This window comes from Erpetoichthys calabaricus, chromosome 5, assembly GCF_900747795.2.
Source record: "Erpetoichthys calabaricus chromosome 5, fErpCal1.3, whole genome shotgun sequence".
In the NCBI taxonomy this organism is placed as follows: Eukaryota; Metazoa; Chordata; class Cladistia; order Polypteriformes; family Polypteridae; genus Erpetoichthys; species Erpetoichthys calabaricus.
This window is the reverse complement of record NC_041398.2, coordinates 30,867,407-30,887,646: the sequence shown is the minus strand read 5'-3', so window position 1 is coordinate 30,887,646 and position 20,240 is coordinate 30,867,407. Positions and strand designations below refer to the sequence as shown.

General features: G+C 40.3%; 1 protein-coding gene across 1 annotated transcript; it reads right to left on the bottom strand.

The window, feature by feature from the left end:
* Nucleotides 1-1,104: 1,104 nt before the first annotated feature.
* foxi2 (forkhead box I2) lies at nt 1,105-4,634 on the bottom strand. The gene is made up of 2 exons (XM_028801433.2): nt 3,625-4,634; nt 1,105-2,191 (listed from the first exon to the last, which is right to left on the bottom strand). Exons 1-2 carry the CDS (start codon nt 4,217-4,219, stop codon nt 1,656-1,658), a joined length of 1,131 nt encoding a protein of 376 aa, XP_028657266.1. The 5' UTR covers nt 4,220-4,634; the 3' UTR covers nt 1,105-1,655.
* Nucleotides 4,635-20,240: the final 15,606 nt, after the last annotated feature.

The window sequence follows — 20,240 nt, the reverse complement described above, 5'->3', positions numbered from 1 at the left end:
AGATAATTGCATTAATAAAAGGAGGTTGAATGGAAAATTGTCAGTGCTGTTTGAGCTCAGCTTGGAATTACATTGAACAGGCTGGCATCATACTGGCACCTAACATTTAATTGAACTGCAGTAGTGCTGCTATGGCACTGACCTGAACAGCGAGCTAAATTTGAGTGGGCAGGACAGACAAAGACTTGGTTTGTATTATTAAAAAAATTATAATTGTCGGATTTGTCGTGTCTTATAGCTGATCGTAACATATTTGTTTTTCTAATATGAAGACAGCAATTTGCTTTGTTCTTTTATTGTGTCAATAAGGTTGATGAATGCTTACAGAGGACCTCAAAGCATCATATAGGCTGTCCTGTGAACAAATGGCACCATCTCGGACTGCATTATAATAAAACAAGAATTAGCATCGTCCATTGACTGTTATCAACCATTCCCCAAAGTAACAAAAAAAAAATCTCCACTTCTATTACTCATGTTAAAAAGTTATAGCTTTTACACTTTAACATTTTGGCCATGCACACAGCTTATCATTTTTCTGCTCAATCAGTCATACCCACTTAATGCCATTCATTGCCATGTGGCACCAGCGCCGTATACGTAAAGCACGGCCGGGTCGCCAGTCCATTGCACACATGCAGCTAGACTCGCACGGGGCCATTTATTTCACTCCAACTTAATTGTTAATGAATTGGCACCAGCCTGGGTGGGGTGCAGGATATGTGTGTGCTGGGGGTCTTTCTCTTACTCATTGTGCACTGTTTAACAAAAACTTGTTTCTTCGCTCCGTTTCACAGACTTCATCAAGCCCGTGCTTGTAAGACAACTGGAAGATCTGCGATTCGACAATTTGTTCCGTGGCATTCCCACCCGCTCAGGATTTTTGTTGGCACAGTTAAAGACCATCTACTTCAAAGAAGCACAAAGGATCATCTTCTTTGCCGCTTCCCAAATGTAATTGTCTTGTAACACTATATGCTCTATTTTCCCTCATGTGTCAAAATGTTCTTCTTTTATTTAATTACTTACTTTTGCGCCGGTTCTTTAATGCCGGTGTTGGATTACAAAGAGACACGCAGATAGAAATGACTACACGGTGCAAAAGGCATTTCTTCCCTCTTTTATTACAACGTGTTCAACAACGTATTTTACAAACCTATTTAAAAAAAATGTTACATTTATACAAACCCACCTTATAAATAGGTATTAAGAACATAATTTACAAAAATATAGAAAACAAAATTTATATTTATATATACAGATACATATTTACATATTTTACATTGAATTAAAACGATCTGCGCGATGTAACAACGGAATAAATCTTTATGTCATGCTGTCAGTGACGGAGATACAAAACACGCAGTTCAGGACATTCGTGGCTACCAGCGAAAAACTGAGAGCGTCAAACAGGACAGTTCTCATGGACAGATCAGAGCTCATAAGAATTTGCCCACTGCTTGTACGCAGTTAGGTCCAAGGGTCCGTGAGTGGCGTATCCTCCCTTCAGAGACTGAGAAGAAAAAAACTTTTGAGATATATGAACCTACACACCATAATGTTCGCAAATCCGATGAATCCAGTTCAGGTTTATTAATGTTGGACTTTCCATCCGCTTAAGAAAAAAAGGCATTCCATCGGTTTCAGCGTAACTTCTAAACTTCAGTGCCCTCCCTGGGGTATATCAAGCTGTTAACACTGAAACTGTTGTAGAAATGCCCGTTGTATTGCCCCGACTGATTCCCATTGAAAGAGTTATAGTAAGCACTCCGGTTTAGATGCGTGCCGTTGTCCGTCACGTCGGATCCGCTGCCTTCCTGGGAGGCGCCGCATCCGTAAGAACCAATGCTGCGCTGGGAGAGCTCGGCCATGAGCCCCAGTGATACCTGCCTGCTCCCGGCGCCCGCTCCCAGCGCTGCCATGCTGTTGAAAAAGTTACTGAAGCAGGGGCTAGAAGACACACTTGGCGGAGAAGCACTTTTAGGGTCGTCAGAGGTGGGTTCTAGTTCTGGGGAGGATGGATCCAGGAGCGGGGGGCTCTCGGAGGTTTTGCCGACGACATGGGCGCGCCCGTCCTCGGATTTCCCGGCAGCTCCGTTTGTGTCTGTCCGGCGTTTTCTCTTTCGGCGGAAATTACCGTTGTCGAACATTTTTTCACAATTTGGATCCAATGTCCAGTAGTTTCCTTTTCCTGTAACGAAATAATTCAAATGTTTAGATAGATAGATAGATAGATAGATAGATAGATAGATAGATAGATAGATAGATAGATAGATAGATAGATAGATAGATAGATAGATAGATAGATGCCGATAACTCCTTTAAACATGTCATAATCTAACAATTATAAATTGTTAACAATCCATTGCACATTTTCAAATTACCGCTACCGATTTAGATTTTTTTTTATTGCACGTGATTATAATTTCCAAATGAATGCCGGTATATTATTGCAAATCCAAAATCAGTTAGCAGACAGAAAAACTATTATATAAAGAACCGGGATACATGATGAATATATTTAATGCACATTGTGAAAGAGAAGGGGAGTGAAAAACATATTCATATATATATATATATATATATATATATATATATATATATATATATATATATATATATATATATATATATATATATATATATATATATATATATATATTCTCTCACATTCACCAAATAACATACACAATAAAATTCAGTGTTAAATTAGCACTTATTGTGTTAAAGTAACTCTTAAAGTGCATGAAAGCGTTAACTATGGCATAGTGGTTAAAGCTTTGGACTTCAGACCCGGAGGTTTGAGGTTCAAAAACCGACAATTAACACAGTATGACCATGAGAAAGTAACTTCACCTTCCTGTGCTTTAATGGGCAAACCGATAAAAAAAAGTATCTAACTGTATTTCTCAAATGTTGAAAGTTACCTTGGCGTCAGTCAAGTAATGATAGTTAAAGGTGTTATTTCATCGCTAGTAATTTATTGGCTGCAGAACAAAGTAATAGACGACAGGCATGAATAAACCACAGGTATTTCACACTACCCCGGATCGACTAAAATTTGGCACAGAAATATTTAAAGGTTCAATTGATCATAAATGGTAAGTTTAGCTACAATTTACAGACCTGCCGCGCATGCTCCGTTTAACAAATGCACGTGTACTCGTCGATATACGTCCACTTACGTCAGTTATTAAAGTAAGTTGGTGTCATGAACTGAAATTACTATACGCACGATCCATCCAGGCATTTTCTAACCCGTTTACCCAGTTCAGGATCGTGTGGATCTTATACCAATTCCAAGGTGCAAGACTAGAAAAGAGCCCCAGAATAGGCGCCTGTCTTGATGTTCTGAACAAACAGATCCGTTATGGCGTATATAGCGCCTTTCATAATATTCTAATCAGAAAGCGTCATACGAAGTTCTTGCTTGTGAAATTTACACAAAACTACACTTCAGATCGCGAGTAGTCAACGGCTAATGTCTCAGTTGTCAACTCTGATACGTTTAGGTGAACCGTTAAAGAAATTAACGTACGCTATAGTGCATCAAGCAGTCGGAGCTGACAAACTTTCTGCTTCTATCTCTCTCTCTCTCTCTCTCCGTGTTAAATTTGTCCTTACCTGGGTCGTCCTCGTCCCTCGGCACTTTCTTGAAGCAGTCGTTCAATGACAGATTGTGCCTGATGGAATTCTGCCATCCCGCCTTGCTCTTCTTGTAAAAAGGAAAGTTATCCGCCACATACTGGTAGATCTGGCTCAGCGTGAGCTTCTTCTCCGGCGCGTTTTGAATCGCCATTGCTATAAGAGCAGAATAAGAGTAAGGAGGCCTGACTAATTTTAGGAGCTCCTCCTGACTAGCGATTGACAGCCAGCCCAAATCGGCACCAGTAAAGCCTGTGGAGTTTGGTAGAAATTGTCTCTGAGAGCCGTAGGACGGGGGCATGAACGTGGCCGAGTTGTTTCCATGGAGATACGAAGGGGACGTATTTACGCCCGGTCCGTTGAGCCACAGGTAAGGGTTGGCAGACGGTGCGTAGTCCCCCAGCCCGTAGCTGCCCGGCCTCGAAGAGCTGTGCAGATTCTGCTGGTGATACATACTGAAATTGTCGCAGTAGACGGCCATCTCCGGCGCTTCTTGTGCACTTTTCGGGTGGGGCTGGTGAGGGTTTGATCCTGGTGAACTCTGGTGGTGGACGTGCGAGTCAATGGAGTTCATAATCGCCACATGAAGCCTCTAAGTTGGTTTCTTTTCAAGACGTTAGGAATCGCAACAAGTGCCAAAGTGCAGGAAGACGTTTCCCAATTTATACCTGATCAAACCGATGAGCGCTACTTGGGGCATTAGTGCTGGGAGTTGTTACAGTGGATTGAAAGAACCAATTCGGAGCAGGGGCGGGCAACAAACTACACTGGCACCAATCAGGTCCTGGCAGTCCCGCCTACCTGCGTCCGTCTCCTGTTGCACAGGACGTTTTTCAGTCAGCAGGAGCCACCTATCTGCGCGGCTTATCTCTGTCTCTTGCACCGATCTGCCCTGGGCAGGCTTGCCTGTCTGAACCATACCCCCCTGCGGGGATCTGCACAGGCAGGCGCACCTGCCTACACCCACCAGCAGTAGACCCGAAAACATTCACGTGTTTACCCCATTGTCTTTTTAAAATGTTAAATCATCTAATGATCAAACCAGCGCCATACTCAGCCTTAATTTTATATAGCGCCTTTTGTAATAATAATAACAACCGTTTAACATCATGAAGCTCGTTAACAAGCGTGTCCATATTCACTCACCGCTCTCATCGTTTATCATGCAATCCTGTAAACACATTAAGGTTTGATACACGCGGACATTAAAAACGTAACGCACAATTTATGAATACTGTAGATCGCCCACTTCAGGCCTATCTTTAGAATTTGTAAACGGAAAACGGGAGACGTTCTCTGCTTTTCCATGTATATTAAAAATACTTAAGTTTTAGATTAGCTGGAAACTCAAAAGTAGCGTGGTTTAAATAATTGCGTGTGTGTGTGTGTGTCCGCGCGCGCGTGTGTGTGTGTGTGCAAAGCTGAGATCCGAGTCCACTTTGATCTAGTTTACATGGATTTAAAAAAGTGTGGACGGATTAACACATTAACTGATTTCTTTCTTTCTTTCTTTCTTTCTTTCTTTCTTTCTTTCTTTCTAGTGAAAACATCAAAATTGCAAAACGTAAAGCGAAAATATAGTAAGGAATATAGTAACATAACTGATTTCTTTCTTTCTTTCTTTCTTTCTTTCTTTCTTTCTTTCTTTCTTTCTTTCTAGTGAAAACATCAAATTGCAAAACGTAAGGTAAAAATATAGTAAGGAATATAGTAACATATTAACTGATATCTTTCTTTCTTTCTTTCTTTCTTTCTTTCTTTCTTTCTTTCTTTCTTTCTAGTGAAAACATCAAATTGCAAAACGTAAGGTAAACATATAGTAAGGAATATAGTAACATATTAACTGATTTCTTTCTTTCTTTCTTTCTTTCTTTCTTTCTTTCTTTCTTTCTTTCTAGTGAAAAAAAAAACAAAATTGCAAAACGTAAGGTGAAAATATAGTAACATATTAACTGATATCTTTCTCTTTCTTTCTTTCTTTCTTTCTTTCTTTCTTTCTTTCTTTCTTTCTAGTGAAAACATCAAATTGCAAAACGTACGGTAAAAATATAGTAAGGAATATAGTAACATATTAACTGATATCTTTCTTTCTTTCTTTCTTTCTTTCTTTCTTTCTTTCTTTCTTTCTAGTGAAAACATCAAATTGCAAAACGTAAGGTAAAAATATAGTAAGGAATATAGTAACATATTAACTGATTTCTTTCTTTCTTTCTTTCTTTCTTTCTTTCTTTCTTTCTTTTTAGTGGAAAAAAACAAAATTGCAAAACTTAAGGCGAAATATAGTAAGTAATATAGTAACATATTAACTGATATGTCTTTCTTTCTTTTTTTCTTTCTTTCTTTCTTTCTTTCTTTCTTTCTTTCTTTCTAGTGAAAAAAAATAAAATTGCAAAACGTAGGCGTAAATGTAGTAAGTTCGTTTTTTTCTTTTTTCATAGAAATTTGTTATTTAACCTACTTTGTGAAAGATACAAATAAATATTCTCATTTTATTGCAATAAAATACAATAATTACAATAATTACATTACAGACAATTCAGGGTCAGTCAGAAAAAAATGGCAAATGTTTTACTACCTTCACAACAACAACAACAACAACAACAATAATAATAATAATAATAATACATGATTGAGCTCTGGCGAACTCACCAGCGTGTCTTAGTGCGCAAGAGCTGAATCAGACCACTCAGGCATAATAATAATAATAATAATAATAATAATAATAATAATAATAATAATAATAATTAATGCATTTCTAAAGAAATAGTAAATGAAGAAACAAGTGATAAAAACACGCGAAAGTAACCCGAGCAGATGTCGTCTACAGTCTGTATATACAATGTGAGTGTCTGTGTGTCTCTGTCTTTCTCTCTTTTTAATAACAATACAAATGACTAAACTTCACTTCAAATGACCTAACCATGGCGTAGCCTTTCTCTTGTCCTCAAACGTTAATTACCATATTAACTATATTCCAGAAAGTGTCTAAAACGTTAATGACTTTTTTTTTTTTTGGAGATCACGCAAAGTAAACGAGCTAAGTACATTGAAAGAAGAAACAAACCTCGAAAGTGCAACAACCGCCAACATTCTCAATCTGTCTAGCAAATGAACACTTTGTTCGCCAAACCACCACAAATCACCTACACCGAGTACCATAAACAGTCATAACGTACCGCAAACCGTCGTCCCAGGTTTTTAGAGAAGTGCCTGAAAGTGATGTTAATGGTAGCAAAAGGCAGGTTTTATTTAAAGGAGCGCTAATCAAAAAACTGCAGCGAGTAACATTTTTGGTAATCGAAATTTAAAGATGCTGTGAAGCTAAAAATTAAATTTCCTGTTTTGTAAGTTGAAATTGATTATTTTGTTGCATTACCATATGTCTTCAAGAGGCTCTGCACTTTTGATTATCGTATGCTGTCATTTCCATTTGTGTTTAGTTTGCGCACTGATCGGCGCACAAGAGTTCCGTTGATGGAAGCTTTAAAACTCGTCAGGTTCAGTGGACGTCTTAGACTGCGGGAGGAAAATCCAAATCAATGTACCGTCTCCATCAGCCTTAGCAAAAAGCAGGGTTTGGTGCAATTAGAGGGTAGCGGGTGATCTCGGTATTATTTGGCTCAGAAGGTCACGTTGCCGTCCAGCGTTTGGGCACCATTTGGAATGTGTTCGGTGTTCACTTTACCAATAGCCTACATTGGAGGTGCTCTGCCAGGTAGGGCACGGTGACTACTTAAGAGCTGCCACTGTTAGGATGAAGTGTCTTTACAGCTACCAGGGGCTTACATTTCTTTTCGTTTTCCAAAAACATGCAGTTTGGCTGGTTGCCGGCTCTGAACTAAAAAGATTTTGTCTGTAACCTCGGAGGGTACCTGTGACATAATGCTGAGATGGGCACAGGTTTACTGTTACTGTGGACGCATTGACAGATTGAACATTTAATAAAGATGGTGCTGGCAGCAAAGAATGCATCATTTATAATGATGATGATGATGATGTATAGGTCCTACTCCATACTTATATGCCTGAAAAGGTCTTCATAATTGGTCAATATTTAGTAATTTGCTTTAGTGTTTGCAACAGTCAATAAGGGAAAAGTGGCAGAGAAGGTGTTTTGTGCCTCAGCAACGCCCTACTGGTTGTAAAGAGTGCTCTATGAACCTGTGGGTTGGCACTTTGTTCTGTAGACCTGGCCGTGTGTGACTACACCTGTTCCTTCAGGGCTTCCGCTGTTGGATGAACTATGATAACGATGTCGACGTGAAGTCAGCTCAAGGAGAGCAGTTGCACAGGCGAGACAGAATATTTTATTTGAAAGGCTTAAACAAAAAAAGGTATTTGTTAGAACATGTATATTATCTCAATTACAGTGCCACAGCTCAATTACACTATAAATTGACCCAAATTGACACAAGTTGCTTATTTTCCCAAATTTTAATCCCCTCTGTTTCTACTGAGTAAATTGAACCTAATTTGTAGTTCTATGTGCATTTATCTTGTAATTTGTATCATAGCTTTGGATTTGTTGCAGCGTTCCAAGAAGGAAGCACTCTACAAAAAAAAATAAATAAAAATAAACTGTTTTGACTCGTGCCTGACAGCTCAGATACCCATTAACAAGTCACTGCTCTGGATCCAGTCCAGCACACCATTCCTCTCAATCGCTTCACTCCAGCTATTGCTGTCATTCTCTGAGTAAGACTGGACAAGGGAGTCTGAAGCATCACCTTCTCTAGCTAAAAGTCACATTGAAGTGACATTCTGCTCCAAAGATATAACATCAAAGTGTACAGCACCCAGCAGGTGGCATGTGAGTATGTTGATGCTATCCTGAGTCTGAGCTACTCCAGAGCAAAGAAGACAACCCCGAGCCCAAAATCTATTCCCAGAGGCAGCCTTTTTCACATAGAAACACATTGGACTAAATCAAGCTGTCACCTGAGTGGCATTACACCGAAGAGACAGTAAACGGTGTGACTTCATAGAGAGTGTTAAGGCTGAGCCCAAAACAAAGATACCTACAATGCACACTAACCCAGTTCATTGAAAAATACCCCCTGTCTAGCTCCAGGGGAGCCCACGAGCCCCCCTGCTTATCAACAAAGGCTCTTTTTGGATGATCTTTGTTTAGTATCTTTTTAAAGACCAGTTTGCTAGCAAGAATCCCATCAGAAGGATAATACTTCTAAAAAGACGCCTCCAAGAAATACAAGAGCACTTATTCTGAGACTGGGGAACAGTCCTAGTGTACTGTAAGTCATGTCAGGTGTAAGAAGAAGAACAAGAAGAACAGAAATGCAAAAGAAATATTGTGGAGGTCTAGCAAGCAAAGAAGCACCCATCCTAGCTCACATACTTCTTAAAGTCCTGTGGTACATTCAGACATAATCCTCTGGATGGAACCTTCAGTAGAAGACAAAGCACTTGTCAAACTCTATCAGCATTATCATAGGTTTCATAGTATTAGCCTCTTTCAAAATAATAAGAATAATCATCATCATCATCATCATCATCATCATCACCACCACCACCATTACAATACCTTACGTTTATGTCTTTAACCATCATCATCATCAGCTTGATATTTCCTTATTCAAAATAATAATGCACCCCTCACATTGGCAGACTTGTTCAGTCCACTGCAGAATTACAGAAAGCTGGTGACTAACCAGGCAGCACTGGACACAGGGCAGTGAACAGTTTCAGATAGGTCACCCGTCCACTCACACACACTCACATGGGGTCAGTTGAGAGCTCCCAGTTAAACTGATACACATGTCTTTAGTGAGGTAGGAGGAAGATTGGTTATAATAATAATAATAGTCACAGTTACAATACTATGACTGCTAAATATAACTGTACAAAAGAGTAAAAGCAAATTTTGTACCTGCTGACTACTACTTGTCCTACTACTACTACTACACAACTAATAATATTTTTATTAATAATAAACAATAATAATCACACTTACAATACTATGACTGCTAAATATAACTGTACAAAGGAGTAAAAGCAAATTTTGTACCTGCTGACTACTACTTGTCCTACTACTACTACTACTGCTACTACTACTACTACACCACTAATAATATTATTATTAATAATAAACAATAATAATCACAATTACAACACTATGACTGTTAAATATTACTGTACAAAAGAGTATAAGCAAATTTTTGTCTGTGCTGACCTACTACTTGTCCTACTACTGCTACTACTAGTACTACTACTACTACATTACTATTAATATTATTAATAATAATAAATAATAATAACCACAATTGCAATATGATGGTTAAATATAACTGTACAAAAGGGTAAATGCAAATTTTGTACCTGCTGTCTACTACTTGTCCTCCTCCTCCTATTACTACTACTACACCACTAATAATATTATTATTAATGATAAACAATAATAGTCACAATTACAACACTATGACTGTTAAATATTACTGTAAAAAAGAGTAAAAACAAATTTTGTTCCTGCTGCCTACTACTTGTCCTACTACTACTACTACTTCTACAACTGCATCACTAATAATATTATTAATAATAATAATAACCACAATTGCAATATGATGGTTAAATATAACTGTACAAAAGAGTAAAAGCAAATTTTGTACCTGCTGTCTACTACTTGTCCTACTACTACTACTTCTACTACTACATCAATAATAATAATAATAATAACCACAATTACAATACTATGATGGTTAAATATAACTGTACATAAGAGTAAAAGCAAATTTTTGTACCTGCTGACTACTACTTGTCATACTATTTCTACTACTACTACTACTACTACTACTACACCACTAATAATATTATTAATAATAAATAATAATAATCACGATTACAATACTATGACTGTTAAATATTACTGTACAAAAGAGTAAAAGCAAATTTTGTTCCTGCTGACTACTACTTGTCCTACTACTACTACTACTAATACTAATAATAATAATAATAATAACCACAATTACAATACTATGATGGTTAAATATAACTGTACAAAAGAGAAAAAGCAAATTTTTGTACCTGCTGACTACTGCTTGTCATACTATTTCTACTACTACTACTACTACACCACTAATAATATTATTAATAATAAATAATAATAATTACAATACTATGACTGTTAAATATTACTGTACAAAAGAGTAAAAGCAAATTTTTGTACCTGCTGACTACTACTTGTCATACTATTTCTACTACTACTACACCACTAATAATATTATTAATAATAAATAATAATAATTACAATACTATGACTGTTAAATAATAATAATAATAATAATAATAATAATAATAATAATAATAATAATAATTACTGACCACAGGGAGCAAGGTGGAATAGTAAGTAGCACTTTTGCCTCATGGATCTAACATCCTTCATTCAAATGCCTGGACATTGTCCATGTGGAGTTGACACATTCTATCTATGTTTGTGTGCTGGTTTCCCCTGAATAGTTCGGTTTTCCACTCACATTCCCAAAGGTGTGCATGTTCCTTTATTTAGTGACTCCAGATATTCCTGTATGAATGTGTGGAAGAACCCAGTAATACTGGTACCGCGTCCAGGTTTTACAGCAGTCCTGCCTTGTGCTCAATGGTGCGCTGTTCTCCTATAAGCCAGAACTGAGTCAGGCAGATTTGGGAATTATATGAGAAGAGATAATGACCTCCAGCGTATAAAAATAATATACTGTATTTTATTTGTAGAGCACCTTTATTGTGATCATCCTTTGACTGCTGACACTACATTGTCATGATGTGAGTGACTGTGGTTTCCCACCCACATTTTGTTCCTACCTCTAACTCTCAGTAATCTTTTTGAGACATCCATACATTTGTCTTCCAACTTGCTTCTAGGACAGGTTCACAAGGCAGCTACAGTCTATCCCAAAAAGACAGAAAATCTGATCTACATAATTTATGGATTTTTTTCTTTGTAATGTAATTATTTTTTCTTTCTAGTGTACTTAATATTTTCTTGACACCAATGTCCTGTAAGTTTCTTGTTACAATTACTTAAAGTGTATCTATGTATGCACCCATCCATCTAGCCATTCATGTTCTAGTCTGCATAGTCACTTCAGGGACCTGTATATGGAGCTAGTGTCTGTTTCTACATAATAAAGGCACAAGGCAAGACACAACTCAGAATTGGATGCCGGTCCACCTCAGTACACACTTAGCGTCACACCAGCACTCACTCATGCCAGACCAGTCTAAAGACATCAATCAACCTAACAAACAAGACTTTGGGATGATAAAGAAACCCACTCAGTCACAGAAAAAAAAGTGAATGCAGGGAGTGCCATGGCCGAAGCCAGGAATCGAACCCGAGTCTGTGGTATCGTCAGGAAGCACCGCTAATCTCACTGTTCATAGACTCTAAGATTTATTTAATTTGTCTAACACTTACATCGCACTTGCTATGCAAGATACTAAGATTTTAAGAAGAAATATTAATAATAAATTGTCTATACATAGAAGGCTCGATCCCAGGAGCATTGGATTTGCATCTTCACAAAAATCAATGAAAGATCTTTCTTTCTTTCTTTCTTTCTTTCTTTCTTTCTTTCTTTCATAATATATTACATTTACATACACTTAGACACACACACACACAATAAAAGTAACACTTCAGTCTTGAAGCGAGGCGAGTTCGTCACGCCTGTATTTTCAAGGTAAAGCCTGACTGTTGATTAAAACGCTGCAATATGCTAAATGTTTACAGTAATCTATTGTTGAGGGGGTTTCACAGTTCATTTGAACCGTTCGCCCACCCTTCACACTTTACCGCCTCTCCACGACACACGTCGGCACTTCTCATTGATTGCACTACGAGGACGTGTGTCTGCTCGCCATCTCCCCAGGCTTGGTGCCTCGTGTGCGTATGAATGGGACCTTGGAGGGGCGCATCGTTTTCCTCGGCTGGCTAGGTTGCTTTAGGGCAACTTATCGCGTACCTTTTATCGTCGCAATTAATCTAAAAAGCTCTTGTCAGCGGCTGAGGCATCATGCCTGGCATTAGCCTCAATAACAGGGCGATAATAGCGTAGACAAAGCCGCCCCACCCCAGGTATTCAAACGTGATCGATGAGGCTCCTGCCTCTTTGAAACAAGAAAAAAATGTCTGGGGTCGAGAGAAGAAAGCATTGCATTCCCTTCATCGCGCCCAGATAAAGAGAAAGAAAGTAAAATCAAGCCGGAAGCCAGATGTGGTGAACAGTAGCTCATATTTTCTTTTCGTGAATTGGCATTCACACCTGCCTCGACGTTTCTTAATACGTGGTCAAATTTCTCACAAACCAAACTTCTATTTTTCCTTAATTCTTTTTTCTTAATTCTTAATTATTTAGTTGGCTGTCTAAATTCGTGTATTTTATAAATCACAAGTAGCTGGGATGCCTACAGTAGTGTCGCAAGCAAGACACGAGGCATTCCTGAACGCGACAACAGTCCATCACCGGGCACGCGCACTCACACCGTGCCAGTTTACAGTCTCCAAGAAAACCGAGCTGCACGCGTGACCATCACACAGCCAATGACAGGTTAGCATTGCAGAAGCAACGTGGTAGTGGAACCCATGCGCTGGCCACTGCACAACCGTGCCACTCCAAGCTCTTATAAGGAATAATGAAAGGGCATTCTGTGGGCTCGAGACAAATGGTATTAATAGCAGAAGTGCCGCATCTGCGAAGAAACTTCTCACCTGCACGTCCGAGCAACGTTCAACACGAGGCTGCGATGGACGGAATAACAGAAAACACAAGTCAGTTTGTCTTGGTTCAATTGAGTTCTAATTTGGATTATTGGCATGCATTGGTTATCTGCATTTTTTTTTGTTTAACAGAGAGACCAATACACCGCAATGTACAATTAAATACAATATGATTGATACAATACTCAAATGTAATACCAAAACCCCCATAATCTTACAAAAAATTAAACCAACATTAAAACTCAACCTGTGTGTTAACTATTCAGCCCGCAACAACTTTTATTAAAGTTTTAACGTGTTTAAAAGATTAACAGCAGTTGGGATATATGAATGTTTGAACTAGTTGCTTTTAATTATTGGACAACTTGAACCTGTGTCCTGATGGCAATACCTGAAAATTTATAATTTAATTGGGTAAATTCTGTCACAGAGAATGTTTACTCTTTTATCACGCTTATTTGAACTTCACCTGCTGTCTGGTACAAATCTTGTAATCGATATATAACCCACTTCCTATTGTCCAAATGACTTGAAATTTTGCATACTTACTCACTTCCGATGACAATACGTGAATCAATAATCATTTTCACTAATCGATCAATTATTCCATGTTAATTAAGAAATGAAATTTTAATATGAAGAATAGTTCAAGATTTCACCAATAGATGGCGCTAGTAACGGATAGAAACCTTAAAGGAAGTGTTAAAATATTGATTACAAAATTATACTAAAACAAACTCAAGACTAAAAAGTTGAAAATAATATATATATAAAGTCATATGAAAAAGTTTGGGAACCCCTCTTAATTCTTTGGATTTTTGTTTATCATTGGCTGAGCTTTTAACGTAGCAACTTCCTTTTAATATATGACATGCCTTATGGATACAGCAGTATTTCAGCAGTGACATTAAATTTATTGGATTAACAGAAAATCTGCAATATGCATCATAACAAAATAAGACAGGTGCATAAATTTGGGCACCCCAACAGAGATATGACATCAATACTTAGTTGAGCCTCCTTTTGGAAATATAACAGCCTCTAGACGCTGTCCTCCTATAGCCTTTGATGAGTGTCTGGATTCTGGATGGAGGTATGGTTGACCATTCTTCATACAAAATCTCTCCAGTTCAGTTAAATTTGATGGCTGCCGAGCATGGACAGCCTGCTTCAAATCATCCCATATTGATGATATTCAAGTCAGGGGACTGTGATGGCCATTCCAGAACATTGTACTTCTCCCTCTGCATGAATGCCTTTGTAGATTTTGAACTGTGTGTTGGGTCATTGTCTTGGAATATCCAACCCCTGTGTAACCTCAATTTTGTGACTGATGATTGAACATTATCCTGAAGAATTTGTTGATATTGGGTTGAATTCATCCGACCCTCCACTTTAACAAGGGCCCCAGTCCCTGAAGTAGCCACACAGCCCCACAGCATGATGGAACCTCCACCAAATTTGACAGTAGGTAGCAGGTGTTTTTCTTGGAATGCGGTGTTCTTCTTCCGCTATGCTAAGCACTTTTTCTTCTGACCAAATAACTCAAATTTTGTCTCATCAGTCCAAAGCACTTTGTTCCAAAATGAATCTGGCTTGTCTAAATGAGCATTTGCATACAACAAGCGACTCTGTTTGTGGCGTGAGTGCAGAAAGGGCTTCTTACTCATCACTCTGACATACAGATGTTCTTTGTGCAAATTGCGCTGAATTGTAGAACGATGTACAGATACTATATTATTAAGTATGCGGACGACACAACAGTGGTGGGTCTCATTCGAGGTGACGGGGAGGGGGATTACAGAGAGGAGGTGAAGTCATTTGTGGAATGGTGTGATAAAAACAATCTGATACTGAATGTCGAAAAAACAAAAGAACTGGTGATCGACTTCAGGAAGAAACAGCTGATACACATCCCGGTCTACATTAAGAACACTGCTGTGGAAATTGTGCAGTCTACTAAGTTCCTGGGAGTTAATGTGACGAACAACCTCACCTGGTCCCTGCACACCTCCTCCGTCATCAAGAAAGCTCACCAGCGCTTGATCTTTCTGCGGAGGCTAAAGAGGGCCCATTTCAGTAAGTCAGTCCTCACCACTTTTTACAGAGGGACCATAGAGAGCGTGCTAACCAGCAGCAGCTCTCTGTGGCAGGAGAGCTGCAGCGCTTCGGACTGGAAAGCACTGAGGAAAGTGGTGAGGGCTGCGGAGAGGATCATTGGAGCCCCGTTGCCAAATGTACAAGATTTGGCAAAACAACGCTGTCTGGCCAGAGCTGTGCGGATTTCTAGAGACCCTACTTATCCTGCCTCTGAACTCTTTTCCCTCATGCCCTCAAGCAGAAGGTACCGCAGCCTGAAATGTAGAAATACCAGGTTTAAAAACAGTTTTTTTCCTACTGCCGTTCGTCTTTTAAATGAAGCATTCTAGTATTTTATTGTAGGCTGATTTTAACTATGTGTTTTTATTAATGTCTTGTGCATCGTATTGTCATTCTGCAGCACATCTTGGATGTTCTGCTGAATGACAAATAAAATTGAATTGAAAAGATACACCATCTGCAGCAAGATTTTCTTGCAGGTCTTTGGAGGTGATCTGTGGGTTGTCTGTAACCATTCTCACAATCCTGTGCGTATGCTGCTCCTGTATTTTTCTTGGTCTGCCAGACCTGCTGGGTTTAACAGCAACTGTGCCTGTGGCCTTCCATTTCCTGATTCCATTCCTTACAGTTGAAACTGACAGTTTAAACCTCTGAGATGGCTTTTTGTAGCCTTCCCCTAAACCATGAGACTGAACAATCTTTGTTTTCAGATCTTTTGAGAGTTGCTTCGAGGATCCCATGCTGTCACTCTTCAGAGGCGAGTCAAAGGGAAGCACAACTTGTAATTGACCTCCTTAACTACCTTTATAGCTCATGATTGGACACACCAGTCTATGAAGTCCAAGGCTTAATGAGCTAATCCCACCAATTTGGTGTTGTAAGTAATCAGCATTGAGCAGTTACAGGCATTCAAATCAGCAAAATTACAAGGGGACCCAAATTTTTGCACAGCCAGTTTTTTACATTTGATTTAATTTCATACAATTAAATACTGCTTTACTAAAAATCTTTGTTCGGAAAACACCCCAGTACTCAGATGTTCCTAGGAAATGAAAGACAGACCACTGTTATCATTTTTGTTGAAAGGAGAGTCAATTATTATGCAGGCTGAGAGGGGTTCCCAAACTTTTTCATATGACTGTATATATATTATTTTTAAAAACCATGCTTATATTAAGTTAAAAAGTGTACTAAAAAGTAAACAATAAGTCTCTCATATATCACTCGTAAAATAAAAGCGTGGGCGCTTTTCATCAATCAACATTCAAAAAACACTTCTTAAAATCTTAGCAAAAGCGGCCACCTTTTATTTATGAATGATGTATGAGAGACCTATTTTTTACTTTTTATTACACTTTTTAACTTAATATAAATGTATATATATACAGTATATATTGTGGAACGGGCCCCGAACACAGACAGGCAGACATGTTGTTAAGTACCACCACACGTTTTATTCACAGTCACTATGTACAATTAAGTGCCACACAACCCCAAGACTCCCCCAAAGTCCAGGCCTCTCTCTGTACCTTCTTTCCTCTCTTCAGGCCTCTCCTTGCCTCCTCCCAGACCTCGTCCTTCTCCTCACCTGACTCCAGCCCTCAATGAAGGGAGGCGGCCCCTTATATAGGCGGCCATGTGCCACAGTACCCCACCACAAGCTGAGACCCCTAGGGGCCAGTGGCCCGTCCCGCGAGGGCAGGTCTTCCTTGGCGGGAAGCCGACACGCTCCAGTCCAGGGCCCGGTCCTGCAAAACAGAAAACAAAACAGGGGGCGGAGACGTTGCCCTGACGCTGCCACTCGACGCCGCTCAGCCGTACATAGGGTGACGGTCCCCCCTCCGACCGGCACCCTGGTGTATGTGTCCTTGGCCTCCCCTTTCGAGACCTCCATGTCTCCCTTGTTGAGACCTCGGACGGGACCGCACACGCGCCCGTCACCTCAGCCTGCTGTGGGGTTTCTCTCTGCCTCCGCAGAGGGTGGCCCTTCTCTGGACATGAGCTCCCAGCATGACATCCCTTCATATCGGAGGAATTGGCTCTCTTCCCCTGATTCCTCCTCTTTCTCTGGGATGCCATGATGGTTTGGATCTGACTACGGCAAAAGCACAGACCCTGTCCTGTCTGCGTCCCTACAGAGCGACGCGGGGCTTGGGGCATCGGGCGCTAGGACCCGGGGCACACATCAGGCCACGTCCTGCCTGCCCTCTCAATCTCATCCCCATCGCTGTGCGGCCACGTCCGTTGTCAGAGACCCCCCTACTTGGTTCCGATTACGTATATATCATGGGCCTTTTCGGTGGGATCTCCCCCAAGCTTTACGGGGCCAGCTCTACTTACTATCCCCGCTGTACCTCTCCAGTTGAAGGATCCAGTGTCGTTCTGTTAGCACATGCAGCGCCTGCTCTGACGGGACTGCCTTCCCCTCCAGCTTCTGCATCTCTGCTTGGAGGGCACATAGCTCCTGTGGAAGCGACACGATGGACAGCAGGCGAACCTCCAGCTCCCGCAGGACTTCTGCCAAGGACAGAAAGCCAGCCAACGGTGAGCTTACCTGTCCGTCAGCATCACACGCCGGATGCTTCCTGTGGGCCTTTTCCACTGGCCCAATCAGGTCTCTCGCTGCCACGAGATGGACGTTCCTTGGTCCCGCCTCCATCCAATCGTTAGCAGGAACACAAGACACTCCATTAAATCCCGTGCCTGTCACGAGGAGGGACTTCTGGTCCGCGGCCATCTTGTCTTCCCTCCTGGTGCAGTGACGACCCTCCGGGCAGCTCCATGGCTGCCGTGGCTGTTTGAGCAGCAGCGTTTCCTTCCCGGCAGCTCCCCCTGCTGCCGCCGCATCAACGAGGCGCCGCAGATTGACATGCACCCGCCACCGATGCGGATCCGGGCAGCCCCTGCCTGCAACACATAAAACACACACTCGGCCCCACAGGGCCGGTTGCCGGCAAGCAGGGAACTTACCTCCCAGATTCTGGTCTGTCCGGTGAAACGTCCCCGGCATGGCCTCGCTAAGCAACTTGCCATCCCGGCCGCCTTCTGCAGCAACGTGCTTGCAGGAGCCTGCTGCATTCCGGCTATGCTCGTTTTTCTCCCGCACCAGGGGAAAACGGCCCATCTGCGGACCAGTAGCGGTCCATGGGTTGAGTCCCTCTCGCGGGGCTGTGTGTACGCCGTTCCAGCGGCATGTGGGTGGGCTCCCCTGCTGCGCCAGGCCATCCACAGACTCATTTGTTACTGCAGGTCCCCGCCTTGAACCAGGCGGAGCATCCTGCCAACTACGCCTCTGTGGAACGGGCCCCGAACACAGACAGGCAGACATGTTGTTAAGCACCACCAGATGTTATATTCACAGTCACTATGTACAATTAAGTGCCACACAACCCCAAGACTCCCCCAAAGTCCAGGCCTCTCTCTGTGCTTTCTCTCCTCTCTCTTCAGGCCTCTCCTTGCCTCCTCCCAGACCTCGTCCTTCTCCTCACCCGACTCCAGCCCTCAATGAAGGGAGGCGGCCCCTTATATAGGCGGCCAGCTGGGTACCATGCCCAGCTGCGTACCACAATATATATATATAAAACGTATATATATTTTTATATATATATATATATATATATATATATATATATATATATATATATATACAGCATATATATATATACAGATATACAGCATATATATATATATATATATATATACACTCTGTTTTAAAATTTGAGTTATCCTAGCTGAATGGCCAAAATTATGGTTTCCACATGAAGCCAGCAGAACACAACTTAAGAAAGACTCAATACTAGACTCAAATAAATAAATAAATAAATGATGGCATAAAGTTAGAATGCAACGTAAAGAGACTCAAGTTGATGAGGCAGTAAACTGCTTCTGTATGTTGATTAATCCATGTTCCAATGTATTTATAGCTTTCAATAATCTCTACTGCCTGATCTGGTATACATTTTTTTATTCTTCTAAAATCAATTATTAGTTCTTCGATTTTCATATTGTTAAGTTGTGGAAAAAACACATCATGCCATTTAACGAAATCATCAAAAAATGGACCATGACATATTTCATTCATATAGGCTTACAGTAACTGTGCCATCAGCAAATTTTAAGATGAACCTATTTACAAATTTTCTGTGGCAACCATTTGTGTATCAGTGGACTTGTGATCATCAACTGCCAGACGGTGTTCAGAAGCCATTAAGAAGACTAACAGAATGTCAGGTTATATAGCACCTTGATGTGTGGAGTACAAGACCAAGGAGGTTATGATCAACCTTTATAATGCACTGGTGAGGCCTCATCTGGAGTACCGTGTGCAGTTTTGGTCTACCAAAATGACATAGCAGCACTAGAAAAGGTCCAGAGAAGAGCGACTAGGCTGATTCCAGTGCTAAGAGGATGAATTATGAGGAAAATTTTAAAAAGCTGAGTCTATACAGTTTAAGCAAAAGGAGATTCAGAGGTGACATGATTGTAGTGTTTAAAATTAGAAAAAGAATTAGATAGATAGATAGATAGATAGATAGATAGATAGATAGATAGATAGATAGATAGATAGATAGATAGATAGATAGATAGATAGATAGATAGATAGATAGATAGATAGATAGATAGATAGATAGATAGATTTTTTAAAAAGAGCTGATTAACATCGAACAGACTGTTACTCAGCAACGTTACACTGAACTGCTGGAGCTTCTGCAGCAAAAGCATCAGAAATAAAATTCCAAAGCAGTGGTGCACCCAAAAATGGATT

Coding starts and splice junctions, on each gene's coding strand:
- foxi2 (XM_028801433.2), bottom strand. CDS start 4,219: ATGAACTCCATTGACTCGCACGTCCACCACCAGAGTTCACCAGGATCA. Junction 2,192..3,624: donor GAGGGACGAGGACGACCCAG/GTAAGGACAAAT, acceptor ATTTCGTTACAG/GAAAAGGAAACTACTGGACA.